This window comes from Cervus elaphus, chromosome 5 (assembly GCF_910594005.1).
Source record: "Cervus elaphus chromosome 5, mCerEla1.1, whole genome shotgun sequence".
Classification (NCBI taxonomy): Eukaryota; Metazoa; Chordata; class Mammalia; order Artiodactyla; family Cervidae; genus Cervus; species Cervus elaphus.
Genome location: NC_057819.1, coordinates 83,649,470 through 83,673,001, shown reverse-complemented (window position 1 = coordinate 83,673,001; position 23,532 = coordinate 83,649,470). Strand labels below are relative to the sequence as shown.

The 23,532-nt window shown below is 36.7% G+C and overlaps 1 protein-coding gene across 5 annotated transcripts in view; it reads right to left on the bottom strand.

Annotated features, from left to right (window-relative positions):
- Positions 1–23,532, bottom strand: part of VMP1 (vacuole membrane protein 1) — a 121,921-nt gene that overhangs the window by 83,895 nt on the left and 14,494 nt on the right. For all 5 annotated transcript variants that reach the window (XM_043902863.1, XM_043902861.1, XM_043902860.1 and 2 more), the window contains 4 exons: positions 22,100–22,201; positions 18,024–18,159; positions 16,791–16,881; positions 15,303–15,413 (listed from right to left, as the gene is read on the bottom strand). In XM_043902863.1, the coding sequence (XP_043758798.1) occupies positions 15,303–15,413; positions 16,791–16,881; positions 18,024–18,159; positions 22,100–22,175 (414 nt within the window). In that variant the 5' untranslated portion in view covers positions 22,176–22,201. The remainder of the gene's footprint in view (positions 1–15,302; positions 15,414–16,790; positions 16,882–18,023; positions 18,160–22,099; positions 22,202–23,532) is intronic.

Genomic DNA, 23,532 nt, shown 5'->3' with positions numbered 1-23,532 from the left:
AATTTTTCTATTTAAGGACAGTGTCCTTAAATCTATGTAGTGGTAATCAAAGGAAGTTAAACAGCTATATACAGCACAGGCTGTTATTCCCCAGCACAGGAAGCTCTATAAATTTCCTAGCTAGCAACCAGGTCACTAGTAACATTCACTAACTGCCTCTGAGAGTTCCTAATTACTGCCAATGGAGGTTCCCTTTAATGATCCGAAGGTCAACTTTTATGATTGGGAGGAAAAGTTACACTCTCATCAGAGTGACAGGTTCTTAGGGTCCTTTTTTGGGGTGGGTGGTTACTTCAACATAGTCATTCTAAGTGAAGTCAGCTCAACAAGACGGTTCAGTTCTTTGTGACATATTGAACATCTGGTTTTGCTTCAGTTCAAAGCCTCATATATCTTAGTCTCATGAGCTGATTACACTATATTTTCCAAAGTTTTGATAGTGGAATAATTTTGCTCTGTCCAGGATAAAAAGATGTAGTGCTTGGCCAGGCTAGAGGATGTCTGGGTGAGAGTAAGACCACAGTTAGCTTGGGGGTGGGTGGGGGGTTGGGGAGGAGACAGTATTTCTAACAAGAGCAGATACAGGTATTTGCAGGAAAAGTATTTTAACTTAAAACATTCTTTTAAGATAAATTTTACAAGTTACACTTCTATAATTTACATTCTTTCAGGAATAGTAAATATACTATTAGCTCTATCAAATTAATAGAAATTTAGAATTAAAAAAAAATTATCCTAGAGGTAAAATGAGCATTCCTGAAATTATAACACACAAAAAATATCCTAAGCTGGTAGTGAGGAGTTCAAAGCAGTGCCCTGATAAAGCAGTACCTATATAAGTCCTGAGAGAGCAATCCTGGTGCCACAGACACAAATTAGTAAATGACAAAAACTAGTCTATGTATTGTTGCTCCATTTAAAGAAAAGTGTTTGCTGGATTTTTAACTCTGTTTGGTTCCTTTGGGAGCCCTTTTTTCCAGAGACATTTTTGAAAAAGTGAAAACCTAAAATGATCGTATTAGTTAATTGTAAGCCTAATTTAGCCAAGCTTTTTTATCAACCAAGATGACAAATATGATATCACAATAATAGCGTAGTACGGGGACTTCCCTGGAGGGCCAGTAGTTAAGACTCAGAGATTCCAATGTAGGAGGTCTGGATTTGATCCCTGGTTGAAGAACTAAGTTCCCACATGCTGCGCAGCTGGGGGGCTGTCCCCGCCAAAGAAGAGTGTAGTATGTGTATGTATGAGTTTTTTTAAGGAAGATGAGCAGACAGACAGACATTCTTCCACTCCAGGCAGCTCCCTCAGAACTGATAAAACATTCCTAAAGACTGGAGTTGTTTGTATAACATCTGTAATGTCAATTCATAGCCTAATCCATCATCCATACACAGAAGTCAAGTGTGATCCCAAAGGCAAAATTTCCAATTAGTTTTGTCTGGAAAGTTTAGGGCAAAGGTAATAAAATCAAGAATTCTGTGCTGATTCACTGGGAAAACATTTGTTTGCCACTCTCCTTCACAGGGGAACAAAAGGAGTCAGTGGTTAGTCTGGAATGTGATTCATTAGGAATATCTGGGTGATAAATGAAAAGAGATGACAAATGGTTGTCTGTATGACTTGCAAAACCTTTGTTTTCTTTAAGTCCAACTTTCAGGGGAGTTTAGAAATGCTTTTACAAACAGGAATTCTACTCTTCAAATTCTTTTAATCATTGCTTTTCTCATTGTAGTCAGAAAACAACTTTACCTAAGGTTATGGTGGACAACAAATAACTCTAGAAGGCTAGAGCATAAAACTGTTGACTCCAAATGGACACTGAGAGGTTTAACTAGTGTTTGTGGGGCTTTTCTCTATGAAGAAGAGTTTATAAATTAAGCCCCTATTCTCTCCCTATAGAAGGTGCTACAGTATGTAAGGAAGCAGTAATCTGGCCATTAGTTAATGTGGATTTTAGTTTTCCAAAAATCTGTTAGTAACTTAACTAGATGTACTCAGACTTCTATCTCATATTCCTCATTTGATGAAAAGCCTGATTAATAATAATAATGCCTGTTCAACCTAAGTAACAGAGTAATGTAATGAGGTTATGTAGTAAAAGTGTTATGATAAGTATAAAATAACCAAAATGAAAATGTGTAAACTCTATAGTTCAGGCTCTAGGTTATAAGGACCTGTCTTGAAAGTCATTTTTATTATATTAAATCAATCCATAAGTAAAGGTATGTTTCACTTTTCTTCTCTAAACCTAAACAATTTTGACCATAAAGTTGATTTAATATTCAGGAGGAATGGACAATGTATTTATAAAGAGAACTTTTAAAAAGCTTATAAATTGTCTAAAATACATACCCAAAAGAACAGATTTCAGGTTAACTGAATCTTACTAGCTTTCATTTAAGCGCACATTAATAGATAGTGACTTCAGGGCAGGAAGTCAGTCAGTCTGTGCATATCCTTCTGGGTTTGGTGAAAACCCAGCCCTGTCCTGGAGATCCGGGTTTCTACTTTTGATGTGGTGATACTCTTAAGAGTTAATACATGAGTCATTCCTTGGGGAAAGACGAGGAGAAGAGCTGATCATGCCCTCATCAAAAAAAGGGCAAACAGATCTTTTCTAAGAAGGGCCTGATGGTCTTCCCGCAAGAGCCCTGAGTCACTGCATACTTATAGCCAGAGTCATTATACCTATACAGAGCAATATTAGGTCACACTAGAACCTTCCTTTTGGCAATTTCTTCCCTTTTTTGTCTTACAGAGGGATAGATAGGTAAGCCATGGAGCAATCATCAGAAGTCAAGCAGGAAAAAATGTGAAGAGGTTGGCTAACAATTTTTAAAAGAATTATTCCAGCTCATGGCATTAAACGATTACTACAATAGTTCTCTTATTGAAACTGCTTCACTATTTCACTTCAACCCATATCCACGCACTTTTTCAAATAACATTTTCTTTAGGCAATAAATAGCCAAGAGTCAAAAAGTATCAGAAAGGCTTTATATGTATACATATAAAAGAGTATGATAAAGTACTATATACAAACTATGAAGTACTTATTCACTAAAGAAAACAGGGTGCTCCCTGGAGAAGGAAATGGCAATCCACTCCAGTACTCTTGCCTGGAGAATCCCATGGAGGGAGGAGCCTGGCAGGCTACAGTCCATGGGGTCGCAAAGAGTCGGACACGACTGAGCGACTTAAAAAGAAAAAAAAAGAAAAGAAAAGAAAACAGGGTGCTACAGACAGAGATGTTCTATAAACACTTGATAGTAATCAAGATCTTGGGTTTTTTAAAATGTACAATTTTTACCACACATTAGTGATGAAATAACACTAAACTTTAAGGCAAAATCAGACTTGAATTTTATACAGGGGCAAATATCTCACTACTTACTTTCCTTGTATTTACTACATAACAAAGAGCCCCAATTTTTCTTATTAAAATGGTCTTTATGTTTTTAAGTAGAATTCTTTATTCATTTATCTTATTATCTTATCTGATAACCACATTCTAAACTTACAGTTTTATGGCCATGGTTTCTCATGGTACTTAAAACACTCTTGACATTCACTGATTTTTACCAATCTTTATCTAAAACTGATATTCTTAATCTAAAATGGTCTTTCAACACAACTGACTCATAAATACCATTCAGATGATAATGACCTGATGGTATATCTTTTTATAAAATCTGATCTACTTTACAATGTAACTAAATAGCTTTCAAACTTTTCTATGTACCAACTGCCATCTAAATAAGACAGTTCTAATGTGAAAATCCCTCCCATTTTGATTCCCAAAGGTGAGGGAATTCAATGGTTAAAATAGATGCCAAAGAGAAAAGGCATTTTGTACAATACATTCAGCCTTCTATTTACAGCTCAATATTTGAGAGTCTTTAAAAATTTTAAGGTGATAGTTGATAGTTTTTGTTCTCAGAGTTCTTTGTCTAAGAGGTGGAGTTGTTTTGAAAGGAACATAGGGCTTGGTAAACCTTTCTCCAGGAAACTGCTCCACCTAGTGTCCAAACTGTCTGTGTACACATTATTTGTAGATTCTTGCTGAAGGACTCACTCTCTTTGTTATTGTTAAACAGAACAGACTTTATAATCATGAACTGCATACGCAGTTTGTTGTTGCTGTTTGTCACTATCTCCTGTCCAACTCTTTTGTGACTCTATGGACTGTAGCCTGCCAGACTCCTCTGTCCACAGCAGTTCCCAGGCAAGAATACTGAAGTAGGTTACTGTTTCCTACTCCAGGGAATCTTCCCAACCCAGGGATTGAACCTGGGTCTCCTACATTGGCAGGCGGATTCTTTACCACTGAGCCACCTGGCAGTTGTTAAATCACCTTGTCTTACAACTTTAGGAACAATAATGTACATGCATATAAGGAGCATGTCTGAGATATACTTCTCATTATCAAGTTCCAATGTTCCTGCTTTTAACCTGGTTGTTTACAAAATGACGAATCATATATTCTAGTAATGGGAAATAATTCTAATGTGGCTACTGAAATTACCTTATCGCTTCTCCCAATTATTTGTAACAATCTAAATGTAATTCAAAAATTATTTATTTCTCAAAATGATTGCAGTGTTGTAAAGGTTGTATTTTTACAACAGACTGGTTCTGCACACATCAATGATTTCAAACATGAGATTAGAACTAAATTTTGTTGTCATCAGGCAGCTCAACTGGAAGAAATTCTTTTACTTTTCTCTTCATGAAAAGTTGTTTTTTTTTTTTAACCCCTTGATGGTCTTCCAGACCACTCAAGCACTTGCACAACTATATTCTCTTCCAAAACATCATGTTAAGTCTACTGTTATGACCTGGAAGAGAGAAGAAATCCTTTTTTGGCAAGTGGAGAAATCAAAAGCATAACACGTCATGTAAAAATCCTTAGAGAGTGGTTAGTTCACTAACGCTCCCAAGTTCAACATGCTTCTTCTGGTGTACTACAGTCATCCCATGAATTAGAGCCAGGGTTAGCAAACTACAGCCTGTGGATTAAACCCAGTCTGCTATTTGTTTTTTTGAATAAAGACTGACTGGAAAACAGTCACATTCATTCCTACATACTGTCCCTGGATGCTTTCCTATTACCATGACAGATCAGAGGAGTTACAAAAGGGATTTTGCATGGCCTGCAAAGCCTAAAACATTTACTATTTGGCCCCTTTACAGCAAAAGTGCTGCCCCTGGGCTGTCGTCGTCCCTTGGGTCAAATCATTACTAAGGTGAAAATTCTGACACATTCAAACACAGAGATACATCAAAGAAGTTAACAGTAGTCACGTTCTCTTTATTAAGCTGTTTTTACTCTGGGCATTATTTCCACTAGTAAATAAGCACTCAAGTTCTGAATCACCTGAAAGGAAACCTGCTACATACATGCTAAGACTAAAATAAATTTGTTAACGGATTTCTGGAAATTAGTATGTAAGAGAAGAGGGCTTAGAAGACGTGATCTTAGAAAAATCTACTCGCCACAGAAGCTCTTCTGACTTCTGATCTACTTATAAAAGGGGCTTCCCAGGTGGTGCTAGTTGTAAAGAATCCACCTGCCTATGAAGCAGACTCAAGATATGCAGGTTCAGTTCCTGAGTCAGGAAGATACCCTGGAGCAGGAAATGGCAACCCACTCCAGTATTCTTGCCTGGAAAATGCCGTAGACAAAGGAGCCTGGTGAGCTACAGCCCATGGGCTCGCAAAGAGTCAGGCACGACCGAGTGTCTGAGCTGTGCGCGTGCACACATGCGCGCGCACACACACACACACACACACACACATTACTTATTAAAAAGTAAATCAATGAAATCAGTAAACTTGCGCTACTTGCCAGGCAAAATCAGCTCATGAAATAGACATCAAGTTCATGAAACAGTCAGCTACTACAGGTGTACTTATGCAAAATGACTATAAAATTCTAAAACAAAAGAGCAGATGAAAAAAGTGCGTAAAGCAAGCATCTTAATAAATTATTTCAGGCACAGGTAGTGGGTTCAATCACTGGGTCAGGAAGATCCCCTGGAGAAGGAAACGGCAACCTACTCCAGTATTCTTGTCTGGGAAATCCCATGGAGAGAAAGGCCTGGCAAGCTACAGTCCACGGGATTGCAAAGAGTTGGACACGCCTTTGTGACTGAGCATGAGCACCTACTTTTATATATATATATATATATATACATACACACATCCTTTTCTTAATCTTTATTCGTTCCTCAATCTCTGTGCTTCAATGTAGAATTACTTTCCTTCCATTTATTCAAAGAACACTTTTTACTATTTCCTTTACAGCATGTTTGCTAGTGGCAAACTGTTTCTGTTTTTCTGAAAATATCTTTATTTAATACTGTTCACAGGTCACTTTTGAGTATCATCTGTTGGCAGTTATTTTCTTTAAGCCATCTAAAGATATCCCACTGTCAGCTGACTTTTTTCAACAAAAGCTATGACAAATCAGTCTTACTAAAGTTCCTGTGAAGACAGTAGGTATTTTTCCTCCATCTCTCCTTTTTTGATCTAGATACTTTTCTCTGATCAATTAATCCTGTCTTAGCTGTGGTCTGTTGAAGTCCATCAACTGAGTTCTTAATTTTAGATACTATTCTTTTAATTCAAAATTTCCACTTGCTCTCCTTTAAAGTTTTCAACCTCTGGTAAAATATTCTAACTTGTATTTTACTTCTTTGAAACACACTGATTTTGGATTAAGGTACACGCCTACTAACCTTATTAAACAGATACCCTGTGGATCTATTTCTATTATTTCTTGTTTTGACTAAATTATATTGTTTCCTCGATATCTGATTACTTTGGATTGAGTGTCTGACTTATTATTTTTTTAATATAATGTGACGCCTAGGATGACTTTATTTTCCTCTAGACTTAAAATTTACACCTGAGCTTCAGCCTCTGTATGGGCTGATTTGTATGATATTCATCCTTACATTTAAACTATGGCCTTTCAGGGCCCCAAAGCCAAGCCTGCAGGTTTATCAGGGCATATATTTGACCGGTTCCAAACAATGTCTGAAAAGGAGTGTTTTAAAAATAAAAACAGAGTACGACTAATGATAATAATAATAATAATAATGATGATAGTCACTTAACATTCACTGGGCACCTTATATATACTAGCCACTGAACTGAAAAGTATACATGTCTTATTTCATTTACTCCTCCAAATAGCCTTATGAGATAGGTACTATTATTATCATTCCCATTTACAGCTGAATAAACTGAGGCTTAAAAAGTTAAGATATTTGCCAAATATCACAGAGTTAGTAATATTGGACCATGCATTGAAACCCAGCTCTGATTATGCCCTATTACCTACCTCCCATGATAGGAATATGTTAGTCCTGTAACAAAATCAACCTCCATGACTTGCATATTTTTAAATAATAAAGAAAAAGAATTAAGGCATTGTACCTGAAACTGGGCATGCCACAGGAGTATGTTCTACATGTAAACATATATGACAATGAAAAGAAAGTCTAATAACTGCTTAACTAATTAATGAATGTGTAAAATTATTAAAAAAAACCATTTTCATTCACATGCATTAACTGGTACTATGCAGCCATAAATACAGAAAAAAATAGAATATGCCTCTAATCTATTTGAGGGTTTCATATTTACCTAGAACCTGCAAATACAGAATAGTATATTGGTTGTATTAGCAATGCCACCTAGTGGCAAACTAATATAGCCATAGATAGAAAAAAAGTCCTAGAAGAGTGGTTCTTAACCTTGCATGGGTTACAGTCTGGAGAATCTAACACTATAGGTCCTTTCTCCCAGAAAGATGCACAGTTATGAAGATATATAGCAAGTACAGTGTTCAGGAAATTAAAAGACCTCCTGAAACCCATTTGTTGACTCTTAGAATTAATGGAACGAACCAACTAACCCAGCCAAGCTGTGCCACGCTAAGTTGTTTCAGCTGTGCCCGACTCTCTGCAACCCGCCAGGCTCCACTGTCCCGAGGATTTTCCAGGCAAGGTTACTGGAGTAGGTTTCCACGCCTTCCTCCAGGGGATCTACCCAACCCAGGAATCAAACCCATGTCTCTTACCTCTCCTGCACAGGGAGGTGGATTCTTTAATGAGTGCCACCTGGGAAGCCCCTCAACTAACCTAGAGGCCCAACCAACTTCCCATGAGCCTTGAGAAGGAACCTATTCATTTTTCCCTTCAATCTCTTCCTCTCTGTTTAACAATCACTATTTCTGCATAAACAATGCAGACAGATTCTTTACCCGCTGAGCCACCAGGGAAGCCCTCTGCATAAACAATATCTAACTTTTCCTCTGTGGTTACATACCTGTTCTCAGCAAACCTCAAGATTTCTACTGCTCCCAAATCAATTTACAAAATTTGACAGTAGGCCAAACAAGTCATTTTTCCTGGTTGATTTTCATTAATTTTAACATTTAATCAAGCAACTAGTCTTACTTCTAATGCTTAAAGAAATGATGAAAAAAAAAAGATGAAAAAAAAAAGAAATGATGAGAATTTCTAGAACATCTGAATTAAGTTATAACTTTCAATTGTAACTAAAAACTATAAATGAAATTGCTGAATGATAAACTTAAAAATCAAGAAAAATTTTCCATTTTAAAGGCAGATATGTAGGTAAATAATATTTTAGGAAATAAAGTAACATTTTTAGATCATCATTGAGTTAAACAGTGAGTTATAATTAACTAAATGATTACTTCCAAAAGAGGTAACTTCCATACTGGGAAGAACCTAATTGAGAAATTTTGTGTATGCAGGAAGAACTTTCCTATTTCACTTTAAAATCATAATTTCCAGTAAAGAGAACCATGATCAAGAATGAACTAAATTTTTTCTCTGTTAAACTCAGTTTCTTTTTCACCTATTTTACTATAAATTATTATCTTCTTTAAGTTTTTCATGTGGACAGTTTTAAAAATCTCTACTGAATTTGTTACCATATTGCTTCTGTTTTATGTTTTCCTTTTTGGCTAAGAAGCATGTGGGATCTTAGGTCCCTAACCAGGGACTGAACCCATACCCCCAGCACTGGGAGGACAGCGCCTTAACCATTAGACTGCCAGGGAAGTCCCTTGCTGTAACTGTTGTCAAAAGAAGGGTCATATTTCTGACCAAACTTCTCTCCTATTATAGTCAATTGTTCTCTTGACTGAAGGGCACATGGAAAGGGTGCCTATTCCATCAGCATAAAAATATATGGCATGAAAACGTTAACATCACATCTCCTTAAGTGAGGATTATGTGAAGGCTCATAAATCAAAGATGTAATTAGGACTTTCCAGATACAATCACATTTCACAAATATAAAACAAAAGGAATGATGATCTATAAGGAAAAAACTGTGTCAACCATTACCACCATGAAAACATTAAAAATCTAATCATAGATTATTTTGAATCACTTTTTAAATAATAAGAGTTCAGATTCTTAAACTTTTATCTGATACTGCTTTGCCTCTAGTTTCCTGGCTATTTTTCTCCATAACTGCCAAAGTTCACAAATGCATAGTCTGTACTTACTGATGACATTTTCTTACTACACATTTGCTACACTATTGTTTATTGACTACCTTGGCCCTTAGAAGGACTACATGAAATAATTCAGGTAAAGAGCTGAGCACAGAGTCTAGCATGTGGTAAACATTCAATAAATGTTAGTCTATTGGTCAGGACAGGTTAAAATAACAAATAGCCCCCAACTCTCAGTAGCTTAAGACAACTAAGTTTCTATCTTCCTTACTCTACATATCCATCAGAGGCTAGCAAAGTGAATCTGCTCACCGTAGTCAGAGACTTGGGCTCCAGGTGAAACACACCATGACAAACCTTGAAACTTCCATCAGGAAGCAAGATCTATCAGTTATGCTCACATTTCATTGATGAAAGCAAACCACCTGGCTGGAGTTCAACAGGATGAGGATGCAACATCTCCTCACAAAAATGAATACCAAATATGGATAAAAAACAACAGAATTGACTTCAGTTAGTATTACTCTGATGACAATAATGATGACAATGTTTGCCATTTTTGGTAGTAGTAGTAGAAACAGCTGTAGTTAACTTCTTGGAATCTGACTTTCATCCCAATCAGGTAATTAAAAATAAACAAAAACCAGTGACATCTTTTATCTTCCTTTTGTTTGACTTCTCAGAAAATTATTTTTTCCAAATACTTGTTTTTCTTCATTTTCCCTATTAAACCTAAGGAATTCTGGAAGGAATTCTATGTTTAAGAACTAACAAATTTAAGAACTAAAGATAATCTGGTCAAACTGAAATGGCATATTCTGGGTACCTCTTTATATTTTTAACATTAATATATTGCTCTTTAAGATTTCTCATTCTGAATTTGCTATATTGACCTTTCATCCATTTTTGATCACTACTATCTAAAAAAGTGTTCTCCTGACCAAATCCTCCCTGATTCATGATAAAAAAAAACAAACAAAAAAAACTCTCAGACACACACACACAACTCACAACAAACTAGGAACAGAAGTGAGTTTCATCAACTTGATAAAGAACACCAACAAAAACCTGTAGCTAACATGATATGTAGCTTCATGGTGAGAGACTAGAGGCTTCCTCGCTAAGGTTGGGAACAAGGGGATTTCCCTGCCACCACTCCAATTCAACATCAGACGGAGCTGATGCAATTAAAGACAAGGGGGAAAAATGAAAGGGTACACAGACTGAGAAGGAAAAAACAAAACTATTTGCAGATGACAAGATTATTTTACATAGAAAACCCTAAAGAATCAACAAAGTCCTGAAACTACTAAGGTTGCACAATATAAGGTTAATATACAAAAGTTGATTACTTTCCTATGTATCACCAATTAATATACATGATCTATAGATCATGTCCCTAGTCATTTACCCAAATGAGCTGAATTCTTATATATATATATATATATATATCCAAAACTCTGCACATGAATATTTATAGCAGCTTTATTCATAATGGTTATAACCTGGAAATAACCATGATGATCTTCAATACATGAATGGATAAACAAATTGTGGTGGTACACCCAGGAAATGGAATATTATTTGGGAATTAAAAAAAAAATGAGATATTGGCACTTCCCAGTGATCCAGGGGACTTTGTGCTTCCAATGCAGTGGGTGTGGGTTTGATCCTTGGTTGGGGAATTAAGATCCCACATGAAGTGGGGCATGGCCCCCAAAAAAATAAAGAACTGAGGTATCAAGTCATGAAGACAATGGAGGAACTTTTCACCCATATTGCTAAGTGAAAGAAGTCAAGCAGAAAAAGACTCATACTGTGTAATCCCAACTATACGAACAAAATCAAAACTTACAGAAAGAGTAAAAGATTAGTGTTTTCTTAGGGTCTGTGAGTAGGGAGAATGAGAAGGGTAGGAATAAACAGGTATAGCACAGGGTATTTTTAGGAGAGTGAAGCTATTCTGTGATACTGTAATGGAGAATGTATAACATTAAGGTCTTGCCAAAACCTATAAAACTATATAAAACACAGAGTGAACTCTAATATAAACAATTGGCTTTAGTTAGTAATGCATCAATATTGGTTCCTCAACTGTACAAAAACAGTTTTAATGATCAAGATTAATCATGAAGGTGTGGTCACACCAGATATCCTGGAGTGTGAAGTGAAGTGGAACTTAGGAAGCTTTACTATGAACAAAGCTAGTGGAAATGATGGAATTCCAGCTGAGTCAGTCAAAACCCTAAAAGATAATCCTGTTGAAGTGTTGCACTCAATATGACAGCAAATTTGGAAAACTCAACAGTGGCCACAGAAATGGAAAAGGTCAGTTTTCATTCCAATCCCAAAGAAAGGCAATGCCAAAGAATGTTCAGACTACCACATAATTGCTATTTTCACATGCTAGCAAGGTAATGCTCAAAATTTTTCAAGCTAGGCTTCAACAGTACATGAACCAAGAACTTCCAGATGTACAAGCTGGATTTAGGAAAGGCAGAGAGGCCAGAGATCCAATTGCCAACATCTGTTGGATCATAGAAAAAGCAAGGGAATTCCAGAAAAACATCTACTTCTGCTTCATTGACTACGCAAAAGCCTTTGACTGTGTGGATCACAGCCAAAGCCTTAAATGTGTGGATCATAACAAACTGTGGAAAATTCTTAGAGATGGGAATACCAGCCCACCTTACCTGCCTCTTGAGAAACCTGTATGCAGGTCAAGAAGTAACAGAACTGTACACGGAGCAATGGACTGGTTCAAAACTGGGACAAGGCTGTATATTGTCATCCTGCTTAATTTTACTTCTATGCAGAGTACATCATAAGAAATTCCAGGCGGGGTGAAGCACAAGCTGGAATCAAGATTGCTGGAAGAAATATCAACAACCTCATATACGCAGACGACCCCACCCTAATAGCAGAAAGCGAAGAGGAACTTAAAGAGCCCTTGGTGAAAGTGAAAGAGGAGAGTGAAAACTCTGGCTTAAAACTCAGCATTAAAAAAAATGAAGAGCATGGCATCCAGTCCCATCACTTCATGGCAAACAGATGGGGAAACAATGGAAACAGTGACAGACTTTCTTTCCTTGGGCTCCAAAATCACTGTGGACAGTGACTGCAGCCATGAAATTAAAAGACGCTGGCTCCTTGGAAGAAAAGCTATGACAAACCTAGGCAGTGTATTAAAAAGCAGAGACATCACTTTGCCAACAAAGCTCCATATAGTCAAAGCTATGGTTTTTCCAGTAGTCAAGTATGGATGTGAGTTGGACCATAAAGAAGGTTGAGCACTGAAGAATTGATGCTTTTGGACTGTGGTGTTGGAGAAGACTCTTCAGAGTCCCTTGGACTGCAAGGAGATTCAACCAGTCAATTCTAAGGGAAATAAACCCTGATTATTCACTGGAATGACTAATACTAAAGCTGAAGTTTCAATACTTCAGCCACATGACGTGAAGAGCTTTCTCATTGGAAAAGACCCTGATGCTGTGAAAGATTGAGAGCAGGAGGAGAAGGGGGCAACAGAGGATGAGATAGTTGCATGACATCACTAACTTAATGGACATGAGTCTGAGCAAACTCTGGGTGATAATGAAGAAAGGGAAGCCTGGTGTGCTGCCGTTCATGGAATCGCAAAGAGTCAGATGTGACTGAGCGACTGAACAACAAAAATGCAGATCTGGTTATTTTGCTTTTAGGGCACTTAAAAGTAACTCTAAATGCTACTGACAAATAACAAAAGTCAAATTAATCTAATGCTGAAAAACATGGTCTGATCCATCTGGATGCCAGTTTATTATCAGCAATGATAATGCCACAATGTTTTTATATGGTTTTTATGTATAATGCAACACAGTTCCAGATGTTCCTTGACTTTATCTCCACATTTGCTTAACTAGAAATAATATACATGGCACTAAGAGTAATGAGAGAGTGATACTTCCCTTCAGATAGTTTTTGCAGAATTCCTTCTAAACTTGTGGAAAAAATTTAACTACATTCCCTTAACCCTGCACTGTGATCAAGGGCAGAAATAACTACTCAGTTTACAGAAACAAAGATTTGACTTTTCACTCAAATACATGTTGTAATAAATGCTTATTTGTATGTTTTAAATCCTTTACTGGTTACATGAATCAATGGAACTAAAACAATAATGTTTTCACAACAAGACAGTTTATAAATGCCATTTTATAAAAGTTTCTCAAGGATATGAAAAGAAACAGAAAACGTGAAACCTCTAAGTTTCAAATTTTTCTTACTCTTACTTATTATGGGATTTATAAGCTTCGTTAGAATCCCTTTTAAGATTCAGTAGAATCTGCTAGCTGGGTTGCTTTATAAATACTTCCGAATTAATCAAATGCAACTAATGAGTTCCTTAATCTGTTCTTCCCAAGGAATCTAAGAGGACAGGTCTAGAAAAGAATAGAAAGGTAACTGGTATTTTCTTCTTTCCTCCTCTGCCTCAACCTCTAGTATAGCATTATATTTCTAGAATAATTAAAGAAACACTGATATGATCACTTATCTAGGATTTATGTTTCTATCTGGGTTAAAATCGACAAGCAGTCATGAACAGAATTCTAAAATTCCATGTTTTAAAATTCCCATAAACTCACAGAACTTATATATTATAGATTAATTCTTAGGCTTCAGACCATTAGTTAAGCAGCCTTCTGAATACTCATTTCCTAATATTTATCATACTTGCTTCAGAAATGAATTCATTGAAGCATAGAGATTGGAAGTGTTTGCACTGCTGAACTCTATTTAGCAATCAGTACTGCTACGACAACTTTTCAACTGTCTTCTCCATCAAGAGCAAGCTGTTTTCAAATATGAAATTGTTTTCAATACATTATTCAGAGACAGGAAGAGAGTGAAACAAGAGAGACATCCAGGGCACAAATTTAATGAGGCCTTCACTCATGAGCCCCACATTTCTATGACCCTAAAAGTAACTATATAAATTCTGTGCCCTCGATGTTACGCTTGTCACCCCCTAGTCTTAGCTCTGCCATTATTTCATTATATTTGCCAGTGTCCAAAGCAAAAACCTCTCTTTCATTTCTCTAATTTCAACTAAGTAAAAATATATATATATTTTTTAGGAAGGGTACATTTTATATTTTAATTTAAAAGAGTTTAAGAAAGCATCAGTTCTACACACATAATACTTCATTAATTGCATTCAATAAGAATACCAAAATAACTACCCAGTTGTGTACACGGTTATCTGAGAATGTGAGGGAAGACACCATTTCTCATTTGCTATTAACACAGAAAGTTACTGTCCAAGTCAATTCTAACCCTTACATGGAATTTCCTACAACTAAATAACTTCAACTATTACAATGCAACTGCACAAGCAAGAGAAACAGTATTCCGAAATCTCAACAGAAAAAACGTTTCCTGGCTGAATTAATATAAGTAAACAATCTCATTTGCCTAAGGCTTTCCGCCCCCCTTCTCTTTTTAAATTCTCAACTCAAAAGGAAAACCAAAACAGAGTTCCGAATCAAACCTAAAGCACTGATTGGGGCTCAGACGGTAAAGCGTCTGCCTACAGTGCAGGAGACCTGGGTTCGATCCGTGGGTCAGGAAGATCTCCTGGAGAAGGGAATGGCAACCCACTCTGGTATTCTTGCCCACTACCCCCCAAAAAGGGGCTCAAAGAAATATAAAACACAAAGATATTCAAATAAAAACCTTAGAATTTTAACTTCTGTAGTGTAAGCACAAATTAAAACATAATCTCTTTCAATGTTGATTATTAAAAGATAATCTTACCAGATAAAGCAGAAAGGTGTGCAGCCCTGTTCCAAGCCCAACAGAAGACAAAATTCCTAAGCCTATCCAGTAGGCATACAAAAGAAACTGTTTCTCTATACGTTGCACATACTGAAAAACAAAAGCGATAAGGTGATAAAAAACAAAATCAGAATTCTTAAGCAGAAATGTATTTATCAACTACAACTAAAAAAAAAACAAAAAACTAAGTTCCCAATAGGAAGAAAGTATTAAGATTCAAGGCTCCTTAAAGAGACTTAATTCCTCTAACATGTGGTAGCAGAGATGACCGAAAAAAAAAAAATCATATGATTGGAATAAAGCTCATTTCTACATTTTAAAAGTCCTACTATTACAATGACATTTGTAGGAAATATGCAAATTGCTGATAACTATGAGAATAAAAATTTTAAAGACACTTAAAAGTTTCACAAATTTTGTTTAAAAAAGCATGATAATATACAGTGGTAAGAGACGGGTGGTTATTTATATAATATTTGGAACCAGAACTTATTCTTGTTGATCCTAGTAAAAAAATGTACATAAAATTATTTTTATATATTTAAGACCAAGATGCTTTACAAGTAAAAGCAAACTGCAGCCCACTGGGATACAGACTTGGAAGATTTCCAGAGTTTAGATGCTCATATTGGACAGTAAATCCATCAAGCCGGTTCCCTGGAAACTCTTAATAGCACACACAGATTTCTTTAAAATATATTTAAAACCTGCACTTATATGTATAAAAACTTCTCTGATTGGAAGCAAACAGCTTCACCCCACTCCTTTTAATGCCATTTATTGTTTCCTAATTTTATAAGTAATATTTATAAGTAATATTATATAAGTAATATATGTTTATTACAGACAAGTAGAAATACATAAAGTAAAAAACAACTATCACCCATAATCTCCACCCTACCAAAGATAATCACCATCGGCATTTTGATGAACATAGAGGTAAGCTGCTCTAACATGTGAAATGGTACCATTTTAGAACTATTTCCTACCAGAATACATGAATATTTTGCTATTTAACAAAAGTTATTAACAAAATGTCCTATTTTCCCTTCATTTATGCTGGACTTACAGACAACAGGCAAGCGAACTTCCCCCCACTTTATACATATAAAACCGAACTTTCAATCTAGGATGATATATGAGCTTTGATAGGTCACAGTATAGAAAATATGAAGACTTTGGTAGTGATTAAAGAATTCATGCTGCCTTGACTAAACATTGCCTGGAAAGTTACCTTTAAATCCTTAAAGGTAAAAAGTAATGATATATACCAAATATAAATACTAAGCAGCCATGAACTACCACAAGAATATTTTAAATATTTGGCCTTAAAAATAAAACATTAAGATACCACTTATGATATAAATTTTTTTAAAAATCAACAAAACCCACAACAAAACCCAAACAGTTCCATTCTGAAACCGCCTGGGATCAGGGAGGGAACAAGCATAGTGCTGGACCCCTTACCTGTTGATGTGCTCCTTCAACATAATACATAGCTGTAAGCACAGCAAGCAGCAGTAAAAAAGACACCACAATGCTTTGACGATGCCATAATCTTAAAAGCAAAACAAAAAAATGAGATACATCACAGTCTCATTTTTAGGATTCATCACTCTCAAGACATTTCTCACTTAATGAAGTTTTTTAGCTCAGGTTTAGAAGTGGTTCTTGGTGGACTGAGCTCTTTTGTTCTTAAAGACTACAGTCTCTTGATGGACAGAAGAGAATAAACAAGATAACATGGGTACAGAATCTAATTTCTTACTGCAAACCCCACTGCAGCCCTCCCCATACCCCCAAATTACTTTTATATACTCCAACCTCTAAGTGGGACGGGACAAAGAGGATATATGTATACCTCTAGCTGATTCATGCTGTTGTATGGCAGAAACCAACACAGCACTGTAAAGCTATTATCCTCCAACTAGAAACGAACTTGAAAGAGTATGTACTGGATAGGGCATTAGCCTTTAGTCAGAGGACGTGGATCAGAGTCTCTGAAGTATTGCACTTAGAGTAAGACACTCAACTAATCTGATTCTGTTCCTTGTTTTTAAAATCATAATGATCATATACTTATTTTACCTTCTTCACAGAATTGCTAGAAGGATCAAATGAACTAAAAAGTGTTACAAAATACTTTATAAACCGGAATTACAATAAAAATGTAAGTATTATTACAGATATCTTGGAAAGGTAAACCAGAAAATGATTAAGGCAATTAAAAGTTCAACTTGCTCTTTATGATATCAGAAACAGGGCTTACAAGTACTAAATTTAAAGATAGAACACAATCTCCATGGCAGAGTCCTTTTCATTGGATCAAACTATCAGTAGTGCCACGTATCCTGAACCTTGACCTGCTAAAGAATCAGTGTATCTAACATACACAGGCCTGATTGCTCCTGAAGGTAAAGCCAGAAAAAAAAACTTTTCGTTGTTAGGGTTCTCCTTTGCATAAAGGATTCAATAGGAGACAATGGTCAACTCTAATAATCCAGTGAACAAATAGCAGTAAGGTTCCCTAATCTATTTTTCTTCAAACTACATATAAAGAGGAAAATAAATATGTTCCTATAACATTCTAAATTTAATTAATCCATTTTGATAGAGCAGGTGGCAGGAACAGGAGATTGCTGAAGACTTCCAGAATTAGTAAATAACAGTTTATATAAAAGTTAATGGAAGACTCCTTACTTTGAGGTCCATTCCTTCAAGATTACTAGGGTTTCCAGAGAAAAATACTGCAAGGTAATGAGTGGCTGCCTCCACAGGACAATATTCTGTCTTTCTTCTCTATCCCTCCTCTTCTTTTCATTCACTGAAGAGGGGTCTGAAAACATTAGTGCAGAAGTTAAAACAGGATGCTACTTTTCCCAGTCACTCTCAAAACTCACCTATCTTCCCATCCCACGTTTGAACGACTGCATAGAAACCTCAAAAGCAAACAACCTGATTCATACTGTGCCAAGTCTAGGCTATGTCCTGCTGTTCTTCTCTTACCATTATTTTTGGAATTATTTTAGAGTCAGGACACAAGTTTCTCTTATACATTACTGAAAGTGAAAGTGAAGTCGCTCAGTCATGTCCAACTCATTGCGACCCTATGGACTGTAGCCTCCCAGGCTCCTCCGTCCATAGAATTTTCTAGGCAACAGGACTAGAGTGGGTTGCCATTTCCTTCTCCAGGGGATTTTCCTGACCCAGGGATTGAACCCGGGTCTCCAACATTGCAGGCAGACACTTTACCACCTGAGCCACCTGGGAAGCCCATACATTACTGGAATACTGAATTAGTCCACTTTCTATGAAGGGCAGTTTGGCATCATATCATAGAGCAAAGTGATTTAGAGCTCAAAATGTGAAGGCCAACTAGTAGTGTTGGTCAGTCACATCCAACCCTGCGATCCCATGGACCATATAGCCTGCTAAGCTCTTATGTCCACAGAATGCTCCAGGCAAGAAAGGGGATCTTCCCAACTCAGGGACTGAACCCAGGTCTCCTGCATTGCAGGCAGATTCTTTACCATCTGAGCTATCAGGGAAGACCAGCAGGTTCTGCTCTAAAAAAACTTTGTGAAGGGACATCAAACCCTGGCTCTGCCACCTACTGGTCAAAGCGAGTTAACCTTTCTGTGCCTCAGTTTTCTCTTCTCTAAAATAAAGATAAAAATAGAACTTACTTTTTAGGGTCTTGTTAAAGATTAAATGAGTTAACACATGTATATATATGTGCAATTAAGGTTACTTATTATTGTAAATAGTAGTAAATCTCTTGGCATCATCTCTCAAAATTATAAATGCACATACTCTCCAGTTGAGCTATTTCAAATCCTAAAAAATGATGCTGTGAAAGTGCTGCACTCAATATGCCAGCAAATTTGGAAAACTCAGCAGTGGCCACAGGACTGGAAAAGGTCAGTTTTCATTCCAATCCCTAAGAAAGGCAATGCCAAAGGATGCTCAAACTACTGCACAATTGCACTCATCTCACATGCTAGCAAAGTAATGCTCAAAATTCTCCAAGCTAGGCTTCAACAATACATGAATCATAAACTTCCAGATGTTCAAGCTGGTTTTAGAAAAGGCAGAGGAACCAGAGATCAAATTGCCAACATCTGTTGGATCATAGAAAAAGTAAGAGAATTCCAGGAAAACATCTATTTCTGCTTTATTGACTACACCAAAGCCTTTAACTGTGTGGATCACAACAAACTGTGGAAAATTCTGAAAGAGATGGGAATACCAGACCATCTGACCTGTCTCTTGAGAAATCTGTATGCAGGTCAAGAAGCAACAGTAAGAACTGGACATGGAACAACAGACTGGTTCCAAATAGGAAAAGGAGTACGTCAAGGCTATATATTGTCACCCTACTTATTTAACTTGTATGCAGAGTACATCATGAGAAACGCTGGGCTAGAAGCACAAGCTGGAATCAAGAGTGCCGGGAGAAATATCAATAACCTCAGGTATGCAGATGACACCTCCCTTATGGCAGAAAGTGAAGAAGAACTAAAGAGCCTCTTGATGAAACTGAAAGAGGAGAGTAAAAGAGTTGGCTTAAAACTCAACATTCAGAAAAATAAGATCACGGCATCTGGTTCCATCACTTCATGGCAAATAGATGGGGAAACAGTAGAAACGGTGGCAGACTTTATTTTTGGGGGCTCCAAAATCACTGCAGATGGTGATTGCAGCCATAAAATTAAAAGATGGTTGCTACTTGGAAGCAAAGTTATGACCAACCTAGACATTACTTTGTCAACAAAGGTCTGTCTAGTCAAGGCTATGCTTTTTCCAGAAGTCATGTATGGATGTGAGAGTTGGACCATAAAGAAAGCTGAGTGCTGAAGAACTGATGCTTTTGAACTGTGGTGTTAGAGAAGACTCTTGAGAGTCCCTTGGACTGCAAGGAGATCCAACCAGTCCATCCCAAAGGAGATCAGTCCTGAGTCTTCACTGGAAGGACTGATGTTAAAGCTGAAACTCCGATACTTTGGCCACCTGATGCGAACAGCTGACTCATTGGAAAAGGCCCTGATGCTGGGAAAGATTGAAGATGGGAGGAGAAGGGGATGACCGAGGACGAGATGGTTGGATGGCATCACTGACTCAATGGAGATGAGTTTGGGTAAACTCTAGGAGTTGGTGATGGACAGGGAGGCCTGGCGTGCTGCAGTCCATGGGATCGCAAGGAGTCAGACACGACTGAGCGACTGAACTGAACTGAACTGTCACTCAATAATTCTACTTAGGAGAATGATTAGGTGTAAGGAGAAATGACTTTTGTACAAGTTTACTCAGTGCAGTGTTATCTGCTTTAATAAGACGGAGGAGTGATTAAAATATGTTATACCTGAACAATAGAACACTAGACAGCCATAATAAAGAATAAGCTCTTGGGACTTCCCTGGTGGTTCAGTGAATAAGAATCCACCTGCCAAAGCAGGGGACTCCGGTTCAAGCCCTGGTCTGGGAAGACCCCACATGCTGCGGAGCAATGAAGCACGTGGGCCCCAACTACTGAGCCTGTGCTCCACAACAAGAGAAGCCACAGCAATAAGGAGCCTGTGAACCGCCATGACGAGCAAGCCCGAACGCAGCAACGAAGTCCTAGTGCAGCCCCAAACAAACAAATAATAAAAAAGAGTAAGTTCTTCATGTACAATCTCTAGAAAATAGTGAGTTAAAAATCCCAAACAAATGCACACCATGGAACAGAACAGTACTGTGTCATTCTCACATTAATTTTAAACTCCAAAGGTGTAGGCAATAGTAGAATATACAAATGTATGTGCTTGCTGAAAGGAATGAAAAAATGACATGTAAAAGCTCCGAATGGGACGAGACTATGGCACATGCAATGACTATCTCTGAATCCTGAGACTCCTGGTGAAATGACACAAAATGTATTGACAACCAAAGTAACCCAAAAGTCAGTTAAGTGCTGCAAACACATTCTGCAAAGCAACTTAGTGATCAAAATGAACAGATGGGAACTACTACTTCAGAAAGCTTGCAGTCCTTCCAGTAGAAGATTTCTATGATATAATTATTACTCTGCTGAAATACTGATATTATTTGCAATGTGTTTGAGATGTCATGATCAAGTTAAAAAGAAAATCATTACAATTAACAGAAAAGGAAAACCTTTCACTTTCTTTTAAACACATAAAGGAAAGTTCTTAAATCATCTATAGAAATGATAACTGTAATTTTTAGAGTAAATGTATAAATAAGAGTCATATATACTGAAATTTACCACAAATACCTAATTCAATTAAAATACAAATTTACTTGTCTCAAACTAAAATTTGAAAAGAAATCCACAATAATCACATTCTGACTTTTTGGATAATTATAAAAACTACAATTAGCAGAATAAATAAATTTTAATCTATTTCTAAGGTTACAAAATAGCATGATACAACTGAATGGCAAACAAAGTCAAATAAATATTACCACATCGTAAGATTAAAAAGCAATAATTTTGTATCTAGAACACTGCTGATGTGACTATGACCAAGCTGCTTCTGCTATCACTGTGAAAAATCACCTTATAGGCCCTTATACAGCCACAATTTAATTTACTATGAAGATGAAACAAAAGATAATCTTTTACAAGACTTATAAGAATTTTATGTATTTTACATATTATTTTATTAACAAAAGATAATGCATATTAGATATAATATATTTCTATTTTATTCCAATGAAAAGGATATCGTTTAAACCCATAGATCTTCTCCCTTCAAACCACCATCCTTTACCTGTGAAGTTTCCATTATATTGTTCCTTGTTCATTGCTACACGTCTCTGGTCACAATTTTTTCCATTCTCTGCCATTTCATAGATCAGAAACTCTTGAGGAGCTAAGAAAACAAAATAAAATCCAGTGGTATGTTACATATTCCTGCTTTGTTTCTGTGGCTGAATGACACTGAATCCCCACCTGCTATCTCAATGTGCTGACACCTTAACTTTTTCTGTTATAATCAAGATTTAATAATCTGTATAAAGTCTAATAGAAGTATTAAAAATATGAAAGACATGTTGTTGCAATCCTTTTTCAAACAGCTATCCCAATGCTTTTCCAGATTAAAATTTGCAGGCGATTGGTCCACAGAAGGTTATAAAATACTAGCACCTTCAAACAGGTAACTTATGTCTAAAGTCTTTCTAATTCATTAATACCGTACACACTATCTACTCAAATTTTACCAATCTTTCAGTCTTTTGGCATTACTTAAAAAAAAAAAAAGGATTACATTATCAAACATGTTAAAAATGTTGACAACAGATCCAAGATTAATTATATTTAGCAAGTAATTCTACTGAAAGAAAAAAAAAGTACAGGCATAGAAGGTGAAAATTTTAAATGTTTAAGATAAGTTGAATGTACTCTTTAGGGACTTGCCTGGTGGTGCGGTGGTTAAGAATCCGCCTTCCAATGCAGGGGACATGGTTCCGGTCCCTGGTCAGGGACTGAGGTCCCACGCGCCCTGCCTAACTACTGAGCCTGTGGGCCCCAACTGAGACCTCAGGCAGCCGAGAGTGAGTAAATATTTAAGTGTACTCGTTATATCACACTTCATATTACGAGTACAGATGTAAATTTTTTACTTAAAATCTCTATCTTACAACATATAAACTGTGCTGATGTAATCATTTGACACAAAAACACCAGATCACCTGTGCCTGTATCACTCTTTCAGGTGCCAGTAAAGCAAACCTTGCTACTCAAAATGTGCATCACTTCAAAGTCTCAGCGCTGCGTCCTCTGCGTGTGCCCTGAGTCCTGCTAGATTTAGACTCAGCTGATGAGAATATGACGTAGTCATGGGTTCAATCTTCCTATAGTTTGTTAGTTAGAACTATTTTATCCCTTGACTAAAATTCCAACTATACTTTAGGCTTCATAAAGGAAAACAAATGTAAGACTATAGAGGCTGAAGAAAAAGCCTACATTCATTACCCCAACAGAAGGTTTCTTCTTTTAGACACAATCCATTTCTGGACACCTTTTTTTGTTGCCTTCATTTTTCAATAAACAAATTAACATATCAGGAAATAAAGCATAGATTTTCCTCAGCACAGATGGAGAGCCTGAAGCATAGGACTGTGAGTCTAAAATCTGGATTTGCACACCAGATTTGCTACTAACTAGTTGCGTGATTTTAAGTAACTCATTTTTTTCTAGATC